This window comes from Euphorbia lathyris, chromosome 3, assembly GCF_963576675.1.
Source record: "Euphorbia lathyris chromosome 3, ddEupLath1.1, whole genome shotgun sequence".
In the NCBI taxonomy this organism is placed as follows: domain Eukaryota; kingdom Viridiplantae; phylum Streptophyta; class Magnoliopsida; order Malpighiales; family Euphorbiaceae; genus Euphorbia; species Euphorbia lathyris.
This window is the reverse complement of record NC_088912.1, coordinates 98,065,952-98,092,454: the sequence shown is the minus strand read 5'-3', so window position 1 is coordinate 98,092,454 and position 26,503 is coordinate 98,065,952. Positions and strand designations below refer to the sequence as shown.

At 35.1% G+C, this 26,503-nt stretch overlaps 2 protein-coding genes across 2 annotated transcripts; one reads left to right on the top strand and one right to left on the bottom strand.

Moving 5' to 3' along the window:
• Nucleotides 1-8,250: 8,250 nt before the first annotated feature.
• On the top strand, nucleotides 8,251-12,778 carry LOC136224199 (phosphatidylinositol 4-phosphate 5-kinase 6-like). Its single transcript, XM_066012466.1, has 8 exons — nucleotides 8,251-9,811; nucleotides 10,595-10,762; nucleotides 10,851-11,016; nucleotides 11,092-11,208; nucleotides 11,291-11,484; nucleotides 11,770-11,933; nucleotides 12,011-12,098; nucleotides 12,178-12,778. The coding sequence occupies exons 1-8, from the start codon at nucleotides 8,667-8,669 to the stop codon at nucleotides 12,464-12,466; spliced, it is 2,331 nt and encodes a 776-aa protein (XP_065868538.1). The 5' UTR covers nucleotides 8,251-8,666; the 3' UTR covers nucleotides 12,467-12,778.
• Nucleotides 12,779-19,227: 6,449 nt separating this feature from the next.
• Nucleotides 19,228-25,874, bottom strand: LOC136221886 (protein LATERAL ROOT PRIMORDIUM 1-like). Its single transcript, XM_066009359.1, has 3 exons — nucleotides 25,136-25,874; nucleotides 23,365-23,617; nucleotides 19,228-19,445 (listed from the first exon to the last, which is right to left on the bottom strand). The coding sequence occupies exons 1-3, from the start codon at nucleotides 25,641-25,643 to the stop codon at nucleotides 19,442-19,444; spliced, it is 765 nt and encodes a 254-aa protein (XP_065865431.1). The 5' UTR covers nucleotides 25,644-25,874; the 3' UTR covers nucleotides 19,228-19,441.
• Between the last annotated feature and the right edge of the window lie 629 nt (nucleotides 25,875-26,503).

Below are 26,503 nucleotides of genomic sequence, written 5' to 3'. Positions count from 1 at the left end.
CTTCGTCCATCCGCGGGAAACAAGCCCTAAACCCGGAGCTAGCTCTAACCATATCTTCCTTAAACGCTCGAGCTTCAGCCACTTCCTTCTCCAAGGCTGCAAGCCGCTCCTCTACAGCTGCAATCTTGACTAATCGTTGCCTATCCGCTTCTTCAGCATCAACCAGAGCATTAAACTTCTTGCTGTAGGCCTCTAACTCTGCCATATTTGATCTAACTCGAGCTGCGAGACATGCTGCCACATTTTTCTCAGTAACATAGGACTGATAGCAAAATAATACGTGGTTCTTGGTGGATTTCAACGGCTCAGTCTTGAAGGGATGAGCACACACACCCATCATGAGGTCAAAATCAATCATAGCTCTTTCAACACGGGTCGGAGTCCAAGAGTCAAGAGGAGAGGCGACAAGCTTACTGAGATTGGCACGAGCATCACTCAAAGAATCATCAATAGGCAAGGATGAGTCAGCTACGGCGTTAGGCGGTCCTTTCAAAAATGAAAAATCCAAACCAGCAAAAGGATTATCAGCCTTAAGACCGATAGGAACTAATGGAGGACGCACTAGAGCCGATTCCTGCCATATTCACAAATGACAATTCAATCAAACGGTATGACTCAAGCATCCCAGACATAGTTCATAAAGTAACGGAGTCACAAATCATACAAACCTGAGACAATGGTGCGGCAATCAATCAGTTTAAAGAAGAGGCAGAAGGAAGATGTGTTCGTGCTGAAAGTTGCAATGGAGTCATATCCACCTCGGCCGAGCTATCATCAAGAGATAGGGTTCTAATCGAAGAAGTCACATTCCAACATGCCCCTAGTTGATCCAGCGCTCCATCCTCAAAACCAAAGTACAGGGCTTCGTCAGAATCAATTTTCTCTCCTGGTCTCATAGAAGGGCCTGCCGTAGTAGGTACCTGCCCTCCCCCATCCAACACGATTGCTTTGCCTTTGCCCGTTTCGTTTATCTTAAGAGCATTCGGGACCAGAAGAGTCAGATTGTTATCTTTTCCCGAGCTACCGCTCGAATCTAAAAAAAAAAAAAAACAAAATGAATAAAATGTATATGTATATAAAATGTACATACAAGACAAAATAAAAAGAGCTTACCAACGGGTGGAATGCACTGCTGAAAGACAGAATCCCACCAAACATCAAACGAAGGTCGATCCGATCCAAGCAGAAGGGGTCCCTGATCGTATCCCGCGTCCAGAACCGCAGCGGCTATATCTTCGTCACTAGCTCCATACCGCTGAGAAGAGGTAGGGAATGGGAGTGACCCCGGAATAGCTTGGAAAAATCCTAATTGACGTGCCCAAAGACAAGGTGCATACAAAGTCAGACCAGGATTTGATGATCTCGAGGTTCTAGTTCGGTTCACCCCGTGGTGTAACCGACGTGTTGCACACACCGTCATCCACCATTCAGTACCTTCATGGGGGGCAGCAGACAAGTAAGAAAGCGCCCAGGATGGTAGACATGAATTACCCTTATTCCAAAAGAGAAACAGCTCATTGTGAGGAGATGGCACTAAAGTACGAAGAAATCTCACGACCACACCAACGGCCAAACTCGAAGAGCTGTAGCAAAGGTCTACACCAAGATGATCTGAAACTCCCACTGATGAAACAGTAGCCAAATGAGGGAAGTAGATAAAAACCCACAGTTGTAACAACCACAAGCCACCCCGAGGTTTTACAAATGGTCTGCCCTCAACCGTAAGAGCTAGACGGTGGAAGGTCGAAGCTAACAACATGGTGCCAAGAGCTAAACGACGGCCTGAAGCCAAAGCCTTAGCAATAATCAATATTTCAGCGGTAGGCCTAAGACCCAACGGCTCAAAAATGTAATTGCTAAGCATCATCCACAGGAAATGCACATGATCCTCATCATCCAATTCCGCCTTATCCAATTTCTTCTTAATTATTTTGGCATACGTCCCAGCCTCTTTAGATAAGATGGCTTGCACTCTAGGGAATGCGTGTGTATCTACACAACTTGGGACTTCCTCTCCAATAATAGGCAAACCCGTCAAAGCAACCACATCACGTAAAGTGATAGACATCGGACCCAGTGGGAGAATCAATGAGTTGCATGTCGGTGACCAATAATTCAAAACTCCTTCAAGCACATTCACACAAGGAGTAATTTCATGACGAGTCAAACGAACGAAATCCCTGATGCCAACCTGGTCCCAAACACTTGCATACCTCAATTCTAAACGATCTACAAGGTCGTTCCACCCAGTGTAACAACGAGGGAATACCAGACCTTTCTTATTCACGGGGAATTGATAAGTTTCCCTATGAAGGGCTAATTCGGTAGCGCTACTCATGGGATAAGGGGGCAAAGGCGAGTTATTCATAGCAACAGGGCTAATTGTAAAGACACTGTCCTGAAAACGAAGTGCAGACACAATCAATCAAAGCCTAGGGATGCTACCTTCAAATACATGATCATGAAATTATGAAAATTACCTCCTGCAAGCCAAGGGTTATGCCTAGGCGAGAATCAGCGCGAATGGTGTCAGAATATGAGTTCGCAGCTGTGACAGACAGATGCAAATTTCAGCAATACAATCCCATCTCCATGTAATAGTTCTAAAATTCTTATGTTTTTATTCCAATTTCAATTTATTTTCTCATAAAATGTGATTCTACACACACTAAAGCAAAATAAAAATGAAGAAATAAAGAAGAGAAAATAGATTGCATACCCATGCTTGAGAGACTGAGAGCTTGATTCTGAGTGTTCTTGAGCTTGGGGAAAAGAAAATGGCAGAAACAAAGATAACAAAAAAGGGAAAAGGAAAAAAGAAGAGTTGTAGATGGTTTAAGATAGAGAGTTCCAAGGAATTCAAATTCTAAAATCCTACAGGATTCTTTTATCTATTATCTTAAAAAAAAACGTATTTAATAAAACTTCTTTTGTACATAAATCTTATTATTACTAATTCATTTATGCACAAAAGAGGGGGGCAATTGTTGGCCCAAAAAATAAAATAATTATTTTTATGTATATAAAATGCTTGGGTTATGTTTTTAGGATATAGTTTATATTTTCTAGAAATAATACACGTGTAAGCTAACCTTCAACCCGTGAGAGAATCCGGCACCACGCGGGGCGTGTCCTCAATACGCAGCGCGTAAACAAGGCGTCCGGAGAAATCAACGTCAAAAACGCAAATACGCAGCGCGTCCTTCACTTTACGCGGGGCGTACTTGCGTACGCGGGACGTACTTGCCAATACGTCATGCGTAAGACACATCCGCAGAGTGTTCCAAGATCAGAAACTCCGATACGCAGGGCGTATCCACCAATACGCAGGGCGTACTCCTTCACGCGGGACGCGACACCAGAGACGCCACGCGTAGAAACCATCAATGAAACGCACAAGGCCCAGTATCCGCCAACACGCAGGGCGTAGTAGAACATACGCGGGGCGTGTCGTCTCGACCAGAAGCAGTCAACGGCAGTTGAGGAAGTTAAGTTAGTTAGTTAGAGTTAGTTGGAGTTAGTTGGGTTAGTTGGTGACTAATTACCAAAACGCCACTGACTAATTACCAAAATACCACTCTAAAATACTATTAATATACCCCCTTCCCTTCATTAAAATCACACTCAATCACAACACAAATCCCCTATCTAAAGGTCCCTTTCAATGTTCTTAGTTCTTAAGTCCCTTTGTTCTTAGTTCTTCAAGTTCTTTCTTTCGTTCTTCGTTTTTCTTAGCTTCGATTCCTCTTTTAGCTCTTCTTTAGCTCCAATTAAAGTTCCAATAGTCTCTTTTCAAGTCTTTTCCAATTCAATTTAGCATTCCAAAGCTTCTTTTCAAGTTTCTCAAATCAAATTAGTATTTTAATCTGTTACTCTGCTCAATTTCCATTTTTCAAATTAATTTTCCAGATTCGTCCAACTACATTCAAAGCCCGATTTCGTCCGTTTAAAGTCATTTTTTGCTTTCAATCCCTTCAACCAAGTTGTTACTGACGTTCTGAATTTCAATCTAGTATATTTATTTGCCCAATTTCGTGCCCAGAAACCGTAGTTACAAGCCGATCTTTACAGCCGAAATTCTTTTAGACATTCTGTTTCCAGAATTTTCCAGATTCGTCCAGTTATTTTCAATCTTCAATTTCGTTTGTTTACAATTCGTTTTAGCCTTCGATCCCTTATAGAAAGTTGTTCCTAACCTCCCGAAGTTCAATTTACACTATTTACTTGTCCAATTCCGTGTTCCTAAGCACTCCAACCAAGCTCCCCAAAGTCAAGGTTTAAATCTGCCCCATTTGCCTACCAACGTTTAGTCATTGCACAAAGCACATACCGTACGGGCCCGACCTGCTGCAGCTCCCCGAGGACCTCGCACCCACACCAAAATTCAACATCAATCCGAGATAGCTATTGTGGCTCCGAGTTTGTTGTTGAATTCCAATTTAATTTAATTGCACTTCAATTCCTTGTATTTGATTTGTCCTTCCAATTCAATTGAATTAGCTATATGTTTAGTATAGAAGTTCTTCCATTGTAATTCATTTCCAATTTCATGTTCCAAACACTTATTCATCAATAAAATACCAATTTTCACTAAATCTTGTGTCAATTTCGCATCTTTCAATTTCTTTATTTTTCACGTCTTTAATTTATTCACATTAGCTTAAATAAAACAATTTATCTAGCAAAGTTTCTATAACGGCGCTAGAGACCCAAGAGGGACTTTTTCAATCCTTGCGTCCCTCGCCAATCGTTTCGTTTAGAATTCAAGTTTTGGCGCGCAAATTCATAAACTTAACCCACTTTAATAATTGAGAAATAATTTCTCTGGCACGCCCGCACCCTAACCACACGTGACAAGGTTGAAATTAGCATATTCACAAAATATCGCTAACAGTAGGTTTTTGACAAAGTACCATTACTTGATGTGTTTCCATTGGATGATGGATTAGAAAATTAATCCAATGGTGAAAACACACAAAGTAAGGCTTACTTTGTTAAAAACAAAGTAAACATAGCCTTTACCAATCAATTTATATATATATATATATTAATAAATAATAATAATAAAAAAATAAAATATATAATATAAAATCCAACCCAATCAATTTCATTCTCTTCCCTTTCAATTTCTCACATCAAGCTAGCAAGACCAACTAACTATTATTATTATTATTATTTAGGGTAAATTCCAAAAAAAACTCTGTTCTTTTACTTTTTATCAAACCGGCACCTGTAATGTTTTTTTATCTAAATGAAGACTAAGGGTTTTGTTTGCGTCAATGAGATGACTGTGGTTTTTTACTTTTCTAAAAACAAAGACCTCAAAAATTAAAATCAGCATTGACGACCTTAAAATTGAAAAATAAAAAAATCGATTATATTCTCATCAATTTTAATTCTTCGGTTTTTTAATTTTGAGGTCATTTAGAAGTTGTTTGGTGATGAGAGAGAAAATGGATGTGTAGATAAAGAAAGCTCTGAAAATGATGATTTTGAAAAATAAAAAATTTGGTTCCATAGTAAATGTAGTATAAACAACTTTAATTCTTGGAATTTTCCATTTTAAGTTCGTTAACTGGTATTTGTAATGTCAAACTAAACGATCATTGTTTTTAGCGAAACGAAAACCATAGTTATTATTTGAATATTTTTTTTACAGATACCAGTTAGACAAAAGTGAAAGTACGGTTTTGTTTATAGACTTGACCCTATTATTTATTCCAAGTGCAAAAATCTAGCTTACGTATTGTCAGTGGCGAATCCAAGATTTGAGGGAGGGGGATGGGGGCAAAATTCTATGTAAAAAAAATTTAGACAAAAATGTAAAATTGTTCAATTTTTTATGACAAAAAATGCAAAATTGTTCAATTTTTGGTGACGAAAAATGCAAAATCGTTCAATTGTCATGCATTATTTTCATGATTTTTTTGATAAAAAACGTAAATTATAATGTTTCCGACTCGTAATCATCCATTTCCGGAATTCTCGGATTGTTACGCATCAAATATCCCTAACGTTTTGGGTCAGATGCAGTTTTACCCCTAACATCTAAAATGGTGCAATTTTACCCCTAATGTTTGTAGCCAAGAGCAATTTTATCCCTAACGTTGATAAATTGGATCAATTTCATACACTATTATAAAATACAGTCATTTTTTTCTTTATTTTGCACCAATTGCAGATCAATTTTATAATTTTACACCAATTTTACCTCTAACGTTGATAAATTGGATCAATTTCAAACACTATTATTCATGACCGAGGAGACAGTTTGATGAATTATTTCTCAAATTGACCCAATTTATCAACGTTAGGGGTAAAATTGCTCTAGGCTTCCAACATTAGGGATAAAGTTGTACCATTTTAGACGTTAGGGATAAAATTGCTCTTAGCCCAAAACATTAGGGGTATTTTTGCAATTTAACCCTTATTTTTGGACTTTTTTTTAATGGGATGAGGGGGGGCAAATACCCTCTTTGATCCCCCTACATCCGCCCCTGCTAACATTGATAAATTGAATCAATTTCAGACACTTTATTCATGACCGAGAAGACAGTTTGATGAATTATTTCTCAAATTGACCCAATTTATCAACGTTAGGGGTAAAATTGCTCTTGAATTCCAATATTAGGGATAAAATTGTACCATTTTAGATCCAAAACATTAGGGGTACTTTTGCACTTTAACCTTTATTTTTGAACTAATTTTTTTTTTTTAAGGAAGGTGGGGGGGGGGGGGGCAATGCTCCCTTTGACCTCCCCCCACATCCGCCCATGCGTATTGTTCATGTATTCTTTTCGGTGACTGTTATTACCGAACATGGGCAAAAGGACTACAAGGAAATCAAATATAAAGTTGAATGATTTTGGTATTAAAAATTAAGCTTTATTGATATTAATATTTCATTCCTGGAGGACCTTAGTTGTAATTAACCCCTTTATTAAATATTACCATAAAAGATTGTGCATTAAGCATATAAACAAAATCAACCACACGGTATTACCTTAAGAAAGAAAGCTGTAAATAGTAAGATAATGAAATTCCAAAAGTAGAAATGGGAAGTAAAATAGGAACATCACAAAATTGGAGGATAAATTACACTCATGACCCCTAAACTTTACACTTATTTTCATTATAGTCTATAAGTTTTAAAACCAAATATTATGACCCCTGAACTTTATACTTTACTAACATAATGACCAATTTTTTAACGTAATCAATATGATCACTCAAATAACAGGGTAATCCTCCATTATATAACTGGTAAGAAATATTAAAAAACATGTGAGTTGGAAAATAAAAAATGTTGGTTATACGAGAAATATAGTTCTAAATAAGATTAATTATTGGATTTTATCATTTTGACGTGGTCAGCTCAGACTAATTCAGATTCGAGTCGGGTAGGTCTTTTTTGGAAGGTAAAACTCTCACACCAAGTATTTTAGTCACAACTGCATTCTTATCTTTAGGATTCGATCTTGGTTGGATGGTTAAATTGATCTAGTATCTTAACCGATTAGACCATGTGATTGGTGGTATGTTAAAATTATTTTAGTAAAGTGTAAAGTTTATGGGTATAATGTTCGATTTTGAGGTTTAGGGACCATAATAAAAATAAGTATAAAACTCAGGAACCGTGGGTGTAATTTATCCCAATTTGGAGGACAAATTACATCCATGGCCACTAAACTCTATACATTTTAACATTCTGACCACTGAATTTCAATTCTTAACGATATGATCACTGAACTTTGCACTTTTTAATAACGATGACCATTAACTTTAACTAACTCATCAAAATGACCGTTAACGACTTCAAAATAAAAATATTCAAGAATTAAAGTTGTTCAAAACAACATTTACCATGAAACCACATTTTTATTTTCCAAAATCACATTTTCGAAGCTTTCTCTCTCTAAAAAATCACTCTATCTCTCCTAACCAAATAACACCTAAATGACATTAAAACGAATGTTTTCAAGAATTAAAGTTCTTTAAAATATCATTAACTCTTCGAATTCTTTATTTTGAGACCGTCACCGGCCATTTTGAGACGTTGAGTGGCCACAAGTGTTAAAAAAGTATAAAGATCGGTGACTATACTGTCAAGAATTAAAGTTCAGTGGTTACAATATTAAAATGGGTAATGTTCAGTATAGCCATGATTGTAATTTACCCCAAAATTGGATGGTGAAACATCAAATTGGAAGCAAATATATAGTTATATTACCAAAAATGAAAGATTTGGACAAGAATTGAAATGTGAAATCTTACTCCTAAATTTAGTGGCAATTTGTGTAAGAAAAAGCACAGGCTAAAAATGGCAGTCACGTCATCACCACCATTTTCCTCTCCTTTCTCTTCTCCAATTGTTTGGTTTCATAGCAGTTTTAGGAGCTAACATCGGAACCAGAGAAATTTGTGTTGTCGAATCCAACCCAAATCAAACAAACCAAGAAAAACCCAAACTTTGCTTCCAATCTTCTCTTTTCTGCTTTCCCCCCTCAATCTAATTGGGACAGCAGTTCTTATTCTTCACAATCCCCAAATCAATAATCCGATGCTTTCATTCAATTTTCATTTATTTGATTTTGATTCCCTTTTGGGTTTCATTCTTTTGCCCTGAGTTACCATAATGGGTTAGAAGAAAGGTTTAATCTTTCTGTATGCGGAGATTGGGGAAGAAGATAATGAGCAAAGATAACTCTGGTTTTGTAAAGGGTTGGGAAGCAACAGTAAGAAAATCACAAGCTGTAATTAAAAAAAGATCAAATTCAATTTTTGGAACAAACATGTCAGCAGCAGCAGTAGCTCATGCGGATGATGATGATCCTAATTCAGAAGGACATTTACCAAACGGAGATTTCTACACCGGTCAATGGCTAGACGGAATCCCAAACGGCAACGGAAAGTACCTCTGGCAAGACGGGTGTATGTACTTCGGTGAATGGGCAAAAGGGAAAACAATGGGGAAAGGGAAATTCAGCTGGCCTTGTGGAGCAACATATGAAGGGGATTTCAAGAGTGGTTATATGGATGGAAAGGGAACTTATACAGGGTCTAATGGAACTACTTATAGAGGTTGTTGGGTGATGAATTTAAGACATGGAAATGGGATAATTCATTATGCAAGTGGTGATGCTTATGATGGAGAATGGAGGAGGGGTTTACAGGATGGACATGGGAGGTATCAATGGAGGACTGGAAGTAGTTACATTGGTCAATGGAAGAATGGGATTATGAATGGAAATGGGACTATAATGTGGAGTAATGGGAATAGATTTGATGGATCTTGGGAAGATGGATTACCTAAAGGAAATGGGACATTTAGATGGCCAGATGGGAGTTTTTATGTTGGGGTTTGGAGTAAAGATCCTAAAGAATTGAATGGGACTTATTATCCAGGTTCATCAATTTCATCTAATTTAGATTGGGATCCACAGGAGATATTTGGGGATTTGGTTGATTGTAAGGTGTCTGTGTGTGAGAAGGTGTCAATTTACCCTTCACAGAAGATGAATTGGGCTGATCAAGGGAGCGGGAGAGGCTCGAAAGTCGGGGATGATAGTCGGCCTAAGCCGATTTCTGTTGAGGGGAGGTTGAGTAATTATAGTGCTGATGCTAGTGAGTTTTTTGGTGGTGGTGGTGATGATAGTTGGAAAGATGCTGAGGATGCAAGGTTTAGTCAGTTTGATGAACTGGATGCTAAGTTGCAGAAATTGACTATGCAGCCTGCTAAGAAGCAAGGGGAGACTATTAAGAAAGGGCATAAGAACTATGAGCTTATGCTTAATCTGCAGCTTGGAATCAGGTAGTTTGTTTGATCATGCTTCGTTGCAATCGAATTGTGTTCTAATCTGAATTTGTTGCGTGTTTTTTGAGTCTTGTTTGATGTAACATTGTTAAATTTCTAATGTCTGATTGCTCGGAATGAGGTACTTTGATTGATCAATGCTTCGATTGCAATCAAATAACGTTCTAATCTGAATTTGTCGCGTGTTTTTCGAGCCTTGTTTGATGTAATATTGTTAAATTTATGCTGTCTGATTGCTCGGAATCAGGTACTTTGATTAATCAATGCTTCGGTCACAATTGAATTATGTCCTAATCTGAAGTTTTCGCGTATTTTTCGAGTCTTGTTTGATGTAACATTGTTAAATTTATGCTGCCTGATTGTTTGGAATCAGGTACTTTGATTGATCAATGCTTCGATTGCAATCGAATAACGTTCTAATCTGAATTTGAAGCGTGTTTTTTGAGTCTTGTTTGATGTAACATTGTTAAATTTCTGCTGTCTGATTGCTGGAATCAGGTAATTGATTGATCAATGCTTCGGTTGCAATCAAATTGTGTCCTAATCTTAATTTGTCGCGTATTTTAGTCTTGTAAGTTCTAACCTTGTTAATTTCTGCTGCCTGATTGCTCGGAATCAGGTACATTAATTGATCAATGCTTCGGTCTCAATCGAATGATGTCCTAATCTGAATTTGTCGTGTATTTTCGAGTCTTGTTAGTTGCAACTTTGTTAAATTTCTGCCGCCTGATCGCTTGAAATTGTTGTATCTATCTAACATTTTCTGGTCTGGTTGCACAGACATTCAGTGGGACGTCCGGCTCCTGCTATATCCCTTGATCTCAAGGCATCTGCTTTCGATCCAAAGGAGAAAGTCTGGACTCGATTTCCACCTGAAGGATCGAAATATACTCCGCCTCACCAGTCTAGTGACTTCAAATGGAAGGACTATTGCCCAGTTGTTTTCAGGTTGCAGCTTCGAAACTGTTGTTTCGATACAAACGCCATGTTTCGTGTGGATATCATATTCTAATAAATGCTCGAATTCGATTTTCAGGACTCTCCGGAAATTGTTCAGCGTGGACGCGGCTGATTACATGCTCTCGATATGCGGAAACGACGCACTTAGGGAGCTCTCTTCTCCGGGAAAAAGTGGGAGCTTTTTTTACCTTACACACGACGATCGTTACATGATCAAGACAATGAAGAAGTCTGAAGTGAAAGTTAGTATTCGAATTTACACTTTACGCTTTTCGGGTTCGAGTTTACAGTATTCGTATTCGATGATGTTATTACAGGTCTTGTTAAGAATGCTGCCTGCCTACTACAATCATGTCCGGGCCTTCGAAAACACTCTCGTCACCAAATTCTATGGTCTTCATTGCGTGAGATTAGCTGGTCCGAATCAGAAGAAGGTAACGTGATCGAAGTTAGTCGTAAAACCACAATTTTCGGTCATAGTTATCGAGATTTTTTCATGGATTTCATTTGGTGTAGGTGAGGTTTGTGATAATGGGCAATCTGTTTTGTGCTGAGTATACCATTCATAGGCGTTTCGACTTGAAAGGTTCTTCTCATGGTCGTACGACTGCTAAACCCGAAGCAGAAATCGATCCAACAACGACACTCAAAGATCTCGATCTCAATTACTTATTTCGCTTGCAGAAAGCCTGGTTCCAAGAGTTTTGCAGGTCAACTTTTTCTCCGAATGTTGCTAATTAGGGGTGGGCATGAATCTTAATTATGCTATATAAGATCGAATATCTGAGGAAAAGAATTCAAAATCAGACCAAACTGTTGACTTTTTTTGGCCGAAAACTAATCGAATTTGGTCAAAATTTTATTCCAATTTTATTTTTTTTCCCTAAGATATTCAGTCCAATCTAGTATTTCTAGGATCCGTGCCCAACCCTATTGCTAATACGTAACCTTTTTTTCGGGCTTTCACAACATATTCGAATAACTATCCTTTACAGGCAAGTGGACCGAGATTGTGACTTCCTTGAGCAAGAGAGAATCATGGATTACAGTCTTCTGGTGGGTCTTCACTTCCGCGAAACTTCAGCTACACCGCCTCGTTTATCCGGAGTTAGAACCCCAACAGGCCTCCGCACGCCCACTGGACTCCGAACGCCTACCAGTTATTTATCGTCATCGAATTTGCTTCTCCGAACTAGTCCTTGCTGAACTGATTAACTTTTCCCCCTTTCTTTTCAGCTGCAGGAAATGGCGACCCCGACGAATTCGGTGTCCTCCCACGCCTTTCTCGAGCAGACATGGACAAGCTTCTGCTCGACCCTGCACGGTATGGCTTAAAATTCACTTCATGCATATTCCTATACATAACTATACCTTTTACCGGTCTTTCGAAACATGAAATGCAGATGGGCTTCAATCAAACTAGGCATCAAAATGCCAGCACGCGCCGAAAAGACAGTCCGAAGAAGTGATGCTGAAGCTCAGCTGTTCGGGGAACCAACCGGAGAATGCTACGAGATCATCATATTTTTCGGTATAATCGACATTCTTCAAGACTATGACATAAGCAAAAAGCTTGAACATGCTTATAAGTCGATGCAATATGATCCAACTTCGATCTCTGCTGTCGATCCAAAGCAATACTCGAGACGTTTTCGAGATTTCATATTCCGAATTTTTGTAGAAGACACATGAAAGGTGGAATAGATTGACACAAAAATGTTCAACAACTTGCAAGCTGAGAAAAGATAGAGGCTGTATCGCGGTTTTTCGCCCATCGTCTCGTTAATTTTACTTATGATTATATATAGAAAAGATAGAAGCTTTTAACTTGATAACCAGAGTTTTGGTTGTAAATGAGTTAACCAGTTCAAGGACTTGTTTGGTCCTGAATGATTCTTTTTGTACCTAAAAAATTTCAATTTTTTCTCCCAGAATTTGGGATTCGGAATCAAATAATTTGTACAAATTGTACAAGAAGAATTGTAACTGAACTAACTTGTAGGACCTTTTTTTTTTATTAATGAAAATGCATGATTCTCCTTTGATTTTCTTATGTTTACGTGCCTTCTAACGATCCGGTTTTGAGAGGGTGGTGTGGAATGCTGAAGTAAAGAGATGTCTTAGAGGATGACGATGAAGGTAGAAATGAATTGAATCTCATATCGGGAAATGGACAGGGAGTGAATCAGCTATATTAGTAAGGTGTATTAGATGTAGACGTGTTTTAAAGGTGCGAGGCCTAATGAATGAGACTTTACACAATCTGCATATGACCAACCTGTTACAATTGACATCAAAATTGAACCTTCATAAATATAATATGATGCGTTAGTTCGGGAATGAACCAGATGAAAGTTGGTGGGCTTCTAATGATCTAGTCTTGAGAGGGTGGGGCTAGAGTGGAAAGCTTGAGCGAGGGACGCTAAAGGATAACACTACATCGGAAATGGAAAGTGAGTGACTGAGTTATATTAATAATATGTGTTTACACGTAGATGTGTAGATGTGTTTTATTTTTGTGAGGCCCATAGAATAGGATTTTGCTAAAGTTATAATATTTATATAGTATTGAACTATGTTGTTAAATTGGTATTAAAATTGACTCTCCTGGTATATAATATATTGGTTTTGGTATAAATTAGGCAGAAGTTTGTGGATCTTTAACAACTGGGTCTGAACGCCATTTTGGGGTGTAAACCTGAGCAAGAAGTGCTTCTAAAGAATGAAGAATCTCACATTTGAAATGAAGGAGTAACAAGTAGAAGTGGAAAAAGTAAACACGATCTGATTAAATGAAACGAAATCAACACGTAATTTTAGTGTTTGAACTTAGCTTAGTAAGTCATTTTGTGATTTTTTGGTTGACACCAAATTGACACGCAATTTTTTTGGGTTGGATTAGGTTGACATACTAATCCGAAAATGACATTAATATTGAAAATTATTCTTATATTTTTATATGTGATCTTTATTAATTAAGGTAATAAAATTACAATTATTACTCATAAACATGACTCGAATATACTATATTGTTATAAACACATTACATGATATTAGCAGACTTTTTGGTAGTTAATATTAACATATTAATAAAAAAAATGAAATAAAATATTTAGGGTAAAGTAAAAAAAAAAAAAAATCCATGTGCTTTCACGTTTTGTTAAAACGACAGGCACATGTGGAATTTTTCTTTTTATCCAAATGGGAACTGATGTTTTCCTTTTTTGCTAAAACCGACGATCTTTTAATTTGACACTATAAAAATGACCGTCAAGGACCTCAAAACAGGAAATTCAAAGAATTAAAGTTATTTAGTACCATATTGGCAATAAAGCCAAAAATTTTATTTTCCAAAATCGTCATTTTCAAAGCTCTCTCTAAAAATTCATTTTCTCTCTTTTTACCAAACAACACCTAAATGACATCAAAATTAAAAAGTTGAAGAATTAAAATTGCTCAGAATATCATCAAGTCCTTAAAATTTTTCTTTTTTTAGACCGTCAACGCTAATTTTAATTTTGAGGTCCTTATTTTTAAGAAAGCGAAAAACCTCAATCATCTTCCGGTTGAAAAAAAAACCTCAGTTTCCATTTGGATAAGAAAATTCCACAGGTACATGAGTTGTTTTTGGACTTTACCCCAAATATTTAAAAACATTATCATATTCTCTCTTATTCTTAAAAGCCATCATTAATATACATACATGCTAAAATTACAAGTGACTTGAAAACACGACATAAAATCGACACTGGTTATGACGGGTAAATTACACTCATGGCCACTAAACTTGATCCATTTTAACATTGTGGCCACTGAACTTCAATTCTTAACCGTATGACTACTGAACTTTACGCTTTTTAACACCGGTGACCACTTAAAATGACCATTAACGACCTCAAAATGAAAATATTCAAGAATTAAAACAACATTTACATGAAACTACCTTTTTTCATTTTCCAAAATCATCTTTTTTGGAGCTTTCTCTCTCTAAAAATTCACACACTCTCTCATAACTAAACAACACATAAATGACCTCAAAATGAAAATTTTCAAGAATTAAAGTTTCTTAAAGTATCATTAACTCATCGAATTTTTTATTTTGAGGCCATCAACGGCCGTTTTAAGATGTTGAATGACTACCGGTGTTTAAAAGTGTAAAATTCAGTAGCCAAACTGTTAAGAATTGAAGTGACCACAATGTTAAAATGGCTAAAGTTTAGTGGCCATGAGTGTAATTTACCCCGATTATGATAAGAAAGTTTTTAGAATAAGTTAGAGTTTGAATCATTTTAACACTAACCCAAAATTGACAACCATCGGAACCCAATTATTGCCGCCTCTAATAACCAGACTATACTAGTAAAGACATGGATTTATTAATGTTGGTACATAATACTGTTAATGAGTCAAACAATGTGTATGTGAAACAGAGACTATATATGTTTGGACAAGACATGAAACATGGCATGTCATTGAGACTCTTGTTGTCCACATAGTAAGGAACCATTTATAGAAAACTGAACATCAAACTCTAAATTGGGACTTCATTTGTAGTATGAATACAGATTCTTGTCTCCAACTAATAGGGAACAAGTATTGATTCCTAATTCAATTGCATTTATTTTCTTGCTTCACGTGCCATCTCTCATTTTGTTGTCTCCACTTATATGTAGAAACTTCCAATTAAGGCTAATAATTAGAGCGACTCAGCGTTCGGCTCAATAAAAACTCGATCGTGTTGATAAATGAGTCGAGTTAGAGTATGGTACATCGAAGCTTGGTTGAAAGTTCGTAAGCAGGCTCGATTATAGGTTTATGAACGAACTCACAAGTAAATTCGATTAAAATGTTCGTGAGCACGCTTGTTAGCAAGTTTGGTTCGATTATTTTTCTAATAATAATATTTCAGGAAATGTAAAACAACGTAGTTTTGTCTAAAATTTAGTTTTATTGGTTACAAAACTATATAGTTTTGTGTTAAAGATATTTCAAATTAATATGATTAATGAACATAATTAATGAGTTGTTCGCGAGCGAAGTTCATGAGCTAAATTAACACGAGCTGCTCGCAAGCAAAACTCGTGAACAAGCATGGATTCTTAATTCAATTGCATTTATTTTCTTATTTCACGTACCATCTGTCATTTGTCATCTCCACTTATAAATAGAAACTTCCAATGAAGTGTAATAATTAGCGTCGTAAATAAACCAAGCTACTCATGAGCGGTTCAATAAAAACTCGATCTGTCTTTGATTTGATTTGTAAATGAGTCAAGCTTGAACACGGACGACGAAACTCAGCTTGAATGTTCGTGAGCAAGCTCGATTATAGGTTTATAAACAAGCTCACGAGCAAACTCGATTAAAATGTTCATGAACATGTTTTTCTAGCAAGCCTGGTTCGATTATTTTTCTAATAATAATATTTCTAAAAGGGAAATGTAAATCAATTGTAGTTTTGTCTGAAATTTAGTTTTATTGGTTACAAAACTATGTAGTTTTGTGTTAAAAGAAATTTCAAATTAATATAATTAATTAACATAATTAATTAACATAATTAATGAGTTGTTCGCGAACGAAGTTTATGAACTGAATTAATAAGCTGCTCGCAAGCAAAGCTCGTGAAAAAACTCATCGACAAGCTTGTGAACAGCTCATGAATATAATGTTGAGCTTGAGCTCAAGCTCGTTAATTTTCTGACGAGCCGAGCCTTAACAGTCCAAAGCTCGGTTCGATTACAACCCTAGTAATAATAGTTTCTGAAGTTGGCGCCCAAATTAAAATTTATGCTAAATTCAATTTTAAAGTTGTAAAAATTGACAAATTAGCTGAAAATCAATGAGTTTTAATATCTAAAGATTTGTTAAAATTTGAGCTAATTTGTCAAGTTTTGCCAACTTAGAAATAAGTTGATACATAAACTTCGTTTTGGACTAAATTGACCATGTCTGCTAACTTGAGAAACCAATTTACTGCCCTCATTCGTAATAAAACCTGGGAGCTTATACCACCATCTGTTTCTCAAAATGTTGTAGGCTGCAAATGGGTTTTCCGAATCAAACATGACTCAAATGGTAAAATCACACAGTATAAAGCTCGTATGTGGCACGAGGTTTCAATCAAAGACCAGGGTTGGACTATAATGAGACATCCAGTCCCATCGTCAAGCCGACTACTGCCCGTTTAATATTCTCTCTTGCGGTTAGCCAAGGTTGGTCTTTGCGCCAATTGGATATTAATAATGCTTTTTTTTACAGGGAAATCTCACGGAGGAAGCTTACACAGCTCAACCACCTGGATTCAGTGATACTATGCATCCAAATTATGTGTGCAAATTAAACAAAGCATTGTATGGTCTCAAACAAGCACCAAAGGCTTGGTACATAGAATTGCGACAGTTCTTACTTGATTCAGGATTCAGAAACTCCATATTAGATTCATCCTTATTTACTCTATAGTCAAATGGATCCATCCTTTATTTATTGGTCTACGTTGACGATATTATTGTTACTAGTAATTCTACACAATTTCTTGAGACATTCATCACCAACATTTGAGCTCGTTTTTCTCTCAAAGACTTAGGCCGGTTATCATATTTTCTTGGAGTTGAAGTTCTTCCTCATCCTGATAGACTATTCTTGAGTCAAAGAAAATATATTTCTGACATTTTATGCAGGGCTAACATGGATGATGCTAAATCGGTTGCTACTCCTCAAGCAACTCATCCTCCTCTAACGTTAGCCGAAACAACACTCCAAGCTCCAACTGAATATCGTGCTCTGCTTGGTAGTCTACAGTATCTCAGTTTGACTCCGTCGGATATTACTTTCTCAGTCAATAAATTAGCTCAATACATGCATCGGCCAACTGAAGGTCATGTGCAAGCCTTAAAACGTCTTATTCGTTATTTGGGGGGCACTCAAACTACATGATTGGTTCTTCATAAGGATTCCCCATTCACTATTCACGCCTTTTCAGATGCTGATTGGGCTCGTAATAAGGATGATTACATCTCCACTACTGCCTATATTGTGTATCTCGGCAAAAATCCCATCTCATGGACGTCAAGAAAGCAACGTACACGTGCACACTCTTCTACTGAGGCTGAATATCGCGATGTAGCCAGTGCCACTACTATAGTCCTTTGGCTCCACAATCTCTTTCAAGAGCTCAGCTTAACATCATCCACTGCTCATATTATCTACTGCGACAATGCTGGTGCTACTTATGTCAGTGCCAATCCAGTTTTTCATTAAAAAATGAAACATCTTGCTTTAGATTATCATCTCGATCGCAGAAATGTGCAATCTGGAACTCTTCAGGTGGCCTATATATCTAATGCTGACCAGTAGGGGTGGGCAAAAAAACCGGTCAAACCGGTAACCGAACTGAAAACCGATAATCCGAACCGAAAAAAGCGGTTAACCGAACTGATGGTTTTCTTAATGGTTCAAAAAATATATAGGTACCGGTTTCGGGTTAGAGTTTCAAAAACCGTGGTTAACGGTTAACCGAACCGTTTAATAAATATAATTTTTTTTTTAAAAATTAATATATAATTATATAACATATATTATATAACATAAGATTATAAGATTAAAAAAAAGTCTTTAACATAGATTACAACATATATTAATATAAATATATAACATAGATTATACTTGAATATAAACTTGATGGATTAATGTTGTAATAAGTACTTTCACGAAATATTATTTACATTTATTTATGTTTTAAATTGTAAACTTGATGGATTGTTTTTTAGTTCGGTACTTATGTTTGAATTATGAACTTTTATATGAATTCGTTTCGTTTGAATTTTTGAAATTATGTGTATTTTAATATTGTTTAAAAATTTAGGTTTGGGTAAAAATTATGGTTAACCGTTGATTTTTGGTTAACTGGTGATAATTGGTTAAAAACCGTTAACCGAAAAACCTAACCGAAATTAATGGTTAACCAGTTGTATGGTTAACCGATTGATATGGACCGGTTTCGGTTTGGATTGTTGAAAACCCGTTGATAACGGTTCGGTTAATTTTTTTACCTAATGGATCGGTTAACCGAACCGTGTCCACCCCTACTGACCAGCTTGCGGATGCTCTTACAAAGCCACTTCCTCGTTACACCATTGTTTCCTTAGTTCGCAAAATCGGTCTCTCCTCTTGGCTGACCGTTTTGAGGGGACTTGATAAGGACTGAGTTGTATTTAGTTGGCATACGTATCTTGTTATATTGTTAGCATACTTATCCTGTTATATTGCTGTTAATAGTTTTTAGTATTATCCTATTAATACCTTGTAATTATCTTTGTGTAAATTTTTTTTTTTTTGTATATTTCAAGTCTTTGTATTCTTTATATACGCAAGTTCAATCGATAAACAAATTACTTCTTCTCCATTACTTTATCCTATAAATTATTTCCTCCACATTTATTCAACAACTACTTTCTACATTTAGAAATATTTTTAAATCCAATTCTCATTAAATCATATAATTATTTAGTAGATTTCCAATTCTTACATCACAGGCTTTTCTTAAAATAAAAAAAAATTAATTCTCTTAATTCTTTTTTCTTCCTTCCACATAAAAATGGAACAACTAGAATTTAAGTTGAATTTCACCTTCTGCATAAATCCAAAGCTTATTAGGAAAGATTTCATTCATTACCTACAAGATGAAAAAAAAAATGTTAGTGCACAGAAGAATCCAAATAGGATGGGCTAAAAAGGCTAATTTAGCCTTTTAAAAGAAAATTTCAGTCAATTTAACCCTTAAAGTGAAATCTTAGGGTAGAAATGGATTAAATTGCAATGAATTGGAGAGATAAGAGCCCAGTCGATATATTTTGGGGCTTTATGGTCTAATTTGATCTTGTATTTTCGCTTCAAGGGCCGAAATGTTATTTAGTCCACAAGAACAAAGTCTTCTAATTTTTTCTTTTTTCTAAAACTCCATTCGGTGTTAATGAGTCGAACCGAGACCAAAATTGGATAGGATGGGCTCAAAAATTAGTAAGGTCGAGTTTAGGTTGAACTCGAAGCTTGTCGAACTTAAAATTTTCAGTTCAAATCAAGCGTAAGAGAACCAAAATAGGCTTGGCTCAAAGAAAATTTCATGAAGGGCTTGATTCCTCAAACGTACTTATCTTAACAATTTGTTATTTAATTCCAGTTCTCTAACGAAGGAAACACCAAATTTAAAATTTATAAAACAAATTTGAGTATATAAATTAAAAAAAAAATTTAAATAATGCTATTTCCAATATTTCCAAGTTTTCCTGTTGCACAAATAATAACTTCATTTTTTATATTTTTTAATTTATTATGTGAATTATGTAATAACATTGCAAGGTGTGTGCAACACACTTTCCGCATATAACATACTTCTTCGTAATTCAGTGATTAATTGATCATATTTTAAGCAGGTTGAAGTGACTATTAGACCATTTTAAACAAGTTGAGAGAGCTACCGAGACATTTTGAAAGTTTAGAAAATCAATCAATTTTTTTAAACAAGGGTAAGACATGATATATTAAGCCATGAATTTAGTTTTGGTTGCCAACAATTATAAATATATGGCTTATTACATCAAAATCATTGAACTTGTTCAAAAAGTTTGATTGACCTTCTAAACTTGGTATCTCGTTAGCCCCTTAACTTGTTTAAAATAGCTTATTAACCACCTGAAATTCTTTAAATTAACCTATTGGCCCCCTAAACTTGATTACAATAATCAATTTGCCCCATAACTTGTTTAAAGTTAGAGGTGGCAATTTCGTGTTTCGTGTCAAATTCGTATTATCTCATATATATGTTCCATATGGTTTTATATGTTAATAAATGCTAGAAAAATGATTTTCGTGTCGTGTCAGTCGGATTATCTCTATAAATCGTGTTTTTGTATCAGAAATTACCGCTCTTATTTAAAGTGATACACATTGAAATTTGTCTAAATTTAAAAAAAAAAATCAAAACTTAAAAAATAAAGGCCTAATTCGTGATTCTAAGTCTTTAAAACAAATTAACTTTATGTTTTTGTACATCATTATGATGTTTTTATAGATTTAGGGACTTAATCATAACACTTTAAGTAAGTTTAGAGGGCTGATGGATAACTATATAAATTCAGAGACCAATCAAATTTTTGAGACAAGTTCAGGTCGCAACTGATGTATTAAGCCTAAATATATTGTACCTTAAACATTTCTTTAATGATGTAAGTTGAAAAAGAATCTAGTTAAAAGAAAAAGAAAGGACATAATAGATGAAATGCAAGTGCAATATTAAATCATGGGAAAAGTTTGTATTAATGCTTTCCCTATTTTAACAAAGAATGAGAGTGACATTGCAACTTTGGGACCTTCCTTTAACTCACTAATATGTACAAGATTTTAAGTTCTTGATTTATTTTAATTATTATCTTTGAATTAATCAAATGATAAGTACTAAATAATCACCATAAAATTGAATGATGATTCTATCAAGTTATCAAGAACCTTGTTAAGAAAAAAATTAAGAAATTTCTGTTTTTCTCCCTCAACTTGCTTATTTGGAATAAATAATCATTCAAATGCCACATGGCAGCACGTGATTGGTAACATGTGATAGTAGGAGGTTAGTTGTAACGTTTTGAAGTTTCAATCATGCACTGCCACGTGACATTTGAAGAGTTATTTATTCTAAATAAGCAAGTTAATTTGAAGTTCAAGAAATCAGTTACAGTTTTCGTATAACTTAAAGGGGATAAGAATATATTATGCCGAAAAAAACTAACATCTACCAATCATCGGCAACAACAAACAGGTCTTAATGCTTATTTAGGTTTTCTTTTTATATTTCATTTTTGTTATTTTGTTTTAAACAGGAGATATACAATGTTTAGTTAGAATTGAAAAACAACTATTTGTAGAAAAAAAATCAGCTACGAACAACAATAAACAACAACAACAAAAAAAAAACAATCGAACTAAACCAGCCATGATTCTTTAAATCAAACATTGATTTTTATTAAATAGTTGAAATGTATTAAATATAGAGATAAGGTATCAATATATCTCTGTAGTTTTGGGGAACAACTAATGTAGCCCTCATGTACAAAATAATACAATTTCAATCTCAATGTATATCAAATGGATGAATTAAATATCTCGCTAACAAAAATTGACACATTAAATGTTGGTGTTGCTAACCTTTACACCTAGAACCTAACATCTGATGTTGGTGGAAGTATGATATGACGTCTAGGTGTAGAAGAGTTAACAATATCAATATCTTATATGTCAATTTCTCTCAGTGATATTGTTAATTACGTCATTTGATAAATGTTGAAACTGAAAATATATTATTTTATATTGAAGGCTAAATTGGTACTTTCTCAATAATCTTGAGGTTATTCTGTTATCTTATCCTTGAACATAACTATTCAAGTTGAAACTCAACTTCTCAAATGATTTTACAAAATCAAGCAAGTCAAGAAAATAAACTGACACATTAGATAGAATTATAAATTTTCTTGCATTTATATTTTATATTATAATTTTATAAAATATATAGATAATATGATATGATTATAATACGATAATCTAAATGCTCACCACTAGAGATTTAAACGGGGTGATGTAAGGGAATATTCTCCATCCCCACTCCTTCAAACTATCAGTGATTACCTATCCCCGTCCTTGAATCCTAGACGGGGGGAAATTGTGCCCCCCTCCCCGCTTGGATCTTCATTCCATATTTCATTTTGTTTATATATATATATATATATATATATATATATATATAATTTATTTTAGGGAAAAATACAAAAATAAACCTTGTAGTTACATCTGTTTTCAATCGGCACTATTGTGGTTTAAAAATTTACAAAATGGTACCTTGAGATTTATTCCGTTAGAAAACACATGCCAAATTGACTAACAACGTTAAAAAAAGTCAAAAGTCAAAGGAAAAAGAGTTTATTTTATCTTTATATTTATTTATTTTATAAATTAACTCCTCTTATTATCTAATTATCACAAACAAACCCAAAAATAAAAAATAAAAATCAATTACACCATCTTCTCTATTTCTCTTTAATTTCTTATTTTTTCTTGTACTTTCACTCTCTTCTCTTTATTAATTTTTCTCTCTCTAGAATCATTCAACATAAAAGCAATGGATGTATGTTTTCGGGTATACCGAAAACTCAACTTCCTCTTTATCCAAGGCAGTATTAATAAGAGCAATGTTTTTTTTTTTTTTGAAACGTTAAAACTAATAAGTTCCTATGAACCAGTTTTTGGCATCACACAGTGAAAAAAATGAAGAATCAAAGCAAAGTGAAAGAAAAAAAATAACTTATAGGAGGCAAAGGAATCCCATCCTACTCCATAGGGATTCTAATTGAAGATTTTCCATTCTCGATGGTGTCGGAAATCTCCACCCCATTTACAACCCTAGCCACCACTAAATCCACTTAATGTTTACCCACATCATGTAATCATTGAAATTATCACTTTGATGAAGCATTAACTTAAAAGATTCTTACTTTTATAATGAAAACATAATCGAGTGGCAAAGATAGAGAGAGAGAGAGAGATTGTACCTTGAAGCAATGTTGAGCAATTTTTGAGTGGAAGAATCTGTTTGATGAACAATTGGGGAAGTGGAGTCTCTGTTTCTTCTACTGTATTCATTTTTCTGATTATAGAGAAAACCCTTAAAAATATGGCCACTTATGTTGACCATAGCTTGATATGCAACCTCTGCTTCTCCACCATCAATGGCTGCCACTCTTATGCACCTCAATACTGCTTCTGCTTCTACTTTTCTTGGTAGTGATTGCTTGAATCTTGCATCTTTAATTCAAAATATCAAAATATTCAGCTCAATTTTAGTGTCTCAATTCAATTTTCTGTAACAAAAATCCTAAAGAAACAGAGCCAAAACAGGGGAAAACAGAGTCAATCTACACTGGTCTATGTTGTACGGACACAAAATGGATACTGTAGTTAAAATCCAATCATAGATTTTATATTAAAAATCTGACACATTCCATATGCAAATGTCCATTGGACTTGCTGCGTGCATAACACACTGTCATGTGCTTTTAATTCAACAAATTAATGAGGTTTCCAAAACTCAGACCCTCCACCATTTGGTCTAAGAGGCTCTTATACCATATCATGGAACTCATTGAACTAAAAGCTCAACCTGATAATTAAGGTTCAATCATAGATCTTATATTAATATCTGACGCACAGAAAACAGAGAAATTAGGAAAAACCCGCTAGGAAACAGAGAAGCAGAGAAACAACAGGGGAAAACAGAGTCAATCTGCACTAATATGTGTTATACCGAAATGGAAATAAACACGGTAAATTTTATTTCTAAAACATAACCTTCACAAATAGTCTTGAAATATGAAACAGACACTAAACGCATAAATGCTACTACAGAAGTATATGTGCAACACATTAGGTCAATACAATAAGTGAAAAGACTCAATTTTGCATCAAAAATTCAAAATTTAAGAAAAGGGGAATTAGAAAGATTGGATCTTTCATTGAAGAATATTAAAAAAAAAAAAACTTTGACGTCCTTGATCTTTTCGATTTCAATCTGATATTATGTTGCACAAAAACACTTTTTCAATAAAATTTATATTTTTTTTGTAACATTTTCGAGTATCAGTTTCCATTTTGTTTTCGTGCAATATAAATCTGATCCATTATATAATTTCTCTCTGACCCATTGAGTTTTTGGTCAATTATAATATCATATTCACTCGACTAATCATATTTTCTATTGGAGAAACAAACGCCTCAAATAAGTTTGATACTCATCTAGTAGTTAGAAATGTGACGTGAATGGATCACTATAATTAAGCAATAAGTCACTACAGTGACGGATCTAGAGAGTCAGGGAGTTTTAACACCCACTAGATATAATTTTATACGCAAAAACATCTTAAAAAAAAAATATCAATTGAGCGCTCATATATTATAAGAGAGCCTGCAAACATAAACCTGTATTACACGGACACATAAAAAAAATATGAACATAGATACAAAAATTGACACTAAAAACTTTATTTCTAAAATATAACCTTCATAAAATTGCTTTCAAACAAAAACGGACACTGACACAAAATGCGGAAACATTATTTCTAAAACATAAACTCCATGCAATAGCTTTGAAACAGAAATGGACCTTGACACGTAACAGACAGACACTGACACGAAACAGATACAGTACCGTAAACACCACTCTCAATAAATCGTGAATCCGCCACTACTTAATAGAAAAATTCGAAAAGACGAGATCTTTCCAGAATCTACCAAACAAAAAATCATAGAGATAGAAAGAGAAAGTACCCTGAAAGTTGGAACCAGCATCAACATTGTTATCAGAAGTACTAAAACTATTAGATGCAGAGTTCAAATTCTCCCTCGGTCTTTTACAACCACCACCACCAGAAGACGTCCCCGAATTCCCACCACCGTCACCATCACCACCACCGCCGCGCCTGACCTCCTTCCTCCGAGCAGCAGAAACCCACGTGCTCTTCACATGAGTAGCACAACCAAACCCTTTACTCTTACAACAAGTTCTACACCTCCTAAATTCACACTCTTTCTTAGCTCTATTTCCACAATCTTTACAAGCATTACTATTCTCAAAATCCTCCCCAAGATTCAGGGAATATTCCTTTCTAGCACAGCTAGATTCTTGCTGATGATGATGATGATACCGTTTAAGGTTTGTCCAGGAATATTGGGAGTTAGGAATGTTGTCATCATCATTGAAATTGGGGATTTGGTGAGAAGAATAAGGGAAAATTGGGGGTGGAGCAATTAGGAAGATGTTGTGAAGGCCTAACATGTTTGAATGGTCAGGTTGGAAAGTGGCGGTGGTGATCGGTGGTGGAGGCGGAGGCGGTGGTGGAGGACATGGTTTGATGGTGGAGAGAGAAGTGGGAATTGGGTTGGCCACCGTTGGTGGATTGGATTTAATGGGGAAGAGATAGTGATATATGAACTAAGTATGTAAGATGAGAATAATTTGAGTTTGAGAGAATTGAAAAGAGGAATTTTGTTGGGGGAAGTTGATGTTTTTGTTATGATTAGTCCATTTCTCAAAGATTGTAACTTCCAATTTCAACTCTTTTTTTTTTTTTTTTGACAAAAGTTGAGGGTACATATTCAATTTGGGGGTAAGGACCCGTTTGTTTTACTTAATGTTTGCTGTTACGATTTGCTGTTTATTGTTGGAAAAAGCTGATTTCCCAAAAAGCGGAGATTCTCTGCTTTTGTAAAAGGCTGTTTTTCAAGTGTAAGACAAACAGGATGTCACTAACCAAACACCTATATAATGCTGTTTTTTAGGTGTAAAAGACAAACAGGATATCACTAACCAAACACCTAAGGCTGAGTTTCATTCCAAATCGTTGGAAATGCAGCGTTTGATTAAGTTTATACAACATCAACGTTTAACATTAAAACTACATCGTGCCAAGCTTTTCACGAAAAGTTCCAAATATGGGCTTTTTGTGAAAAACTATTTGTATATATTTGATATTGATAAAATTATCTTTCTAATTTTGAAACATATTTATTTTTTAATATTATTATTGATATTTCTATGACGTTATTGAAGAACAAAGTTTTATAAAATTCGATCAAATTTTTATTTTTCGTTTTTTTATTTAGATTATTTTTATTAATTTGAGTTGTATTTTTTAT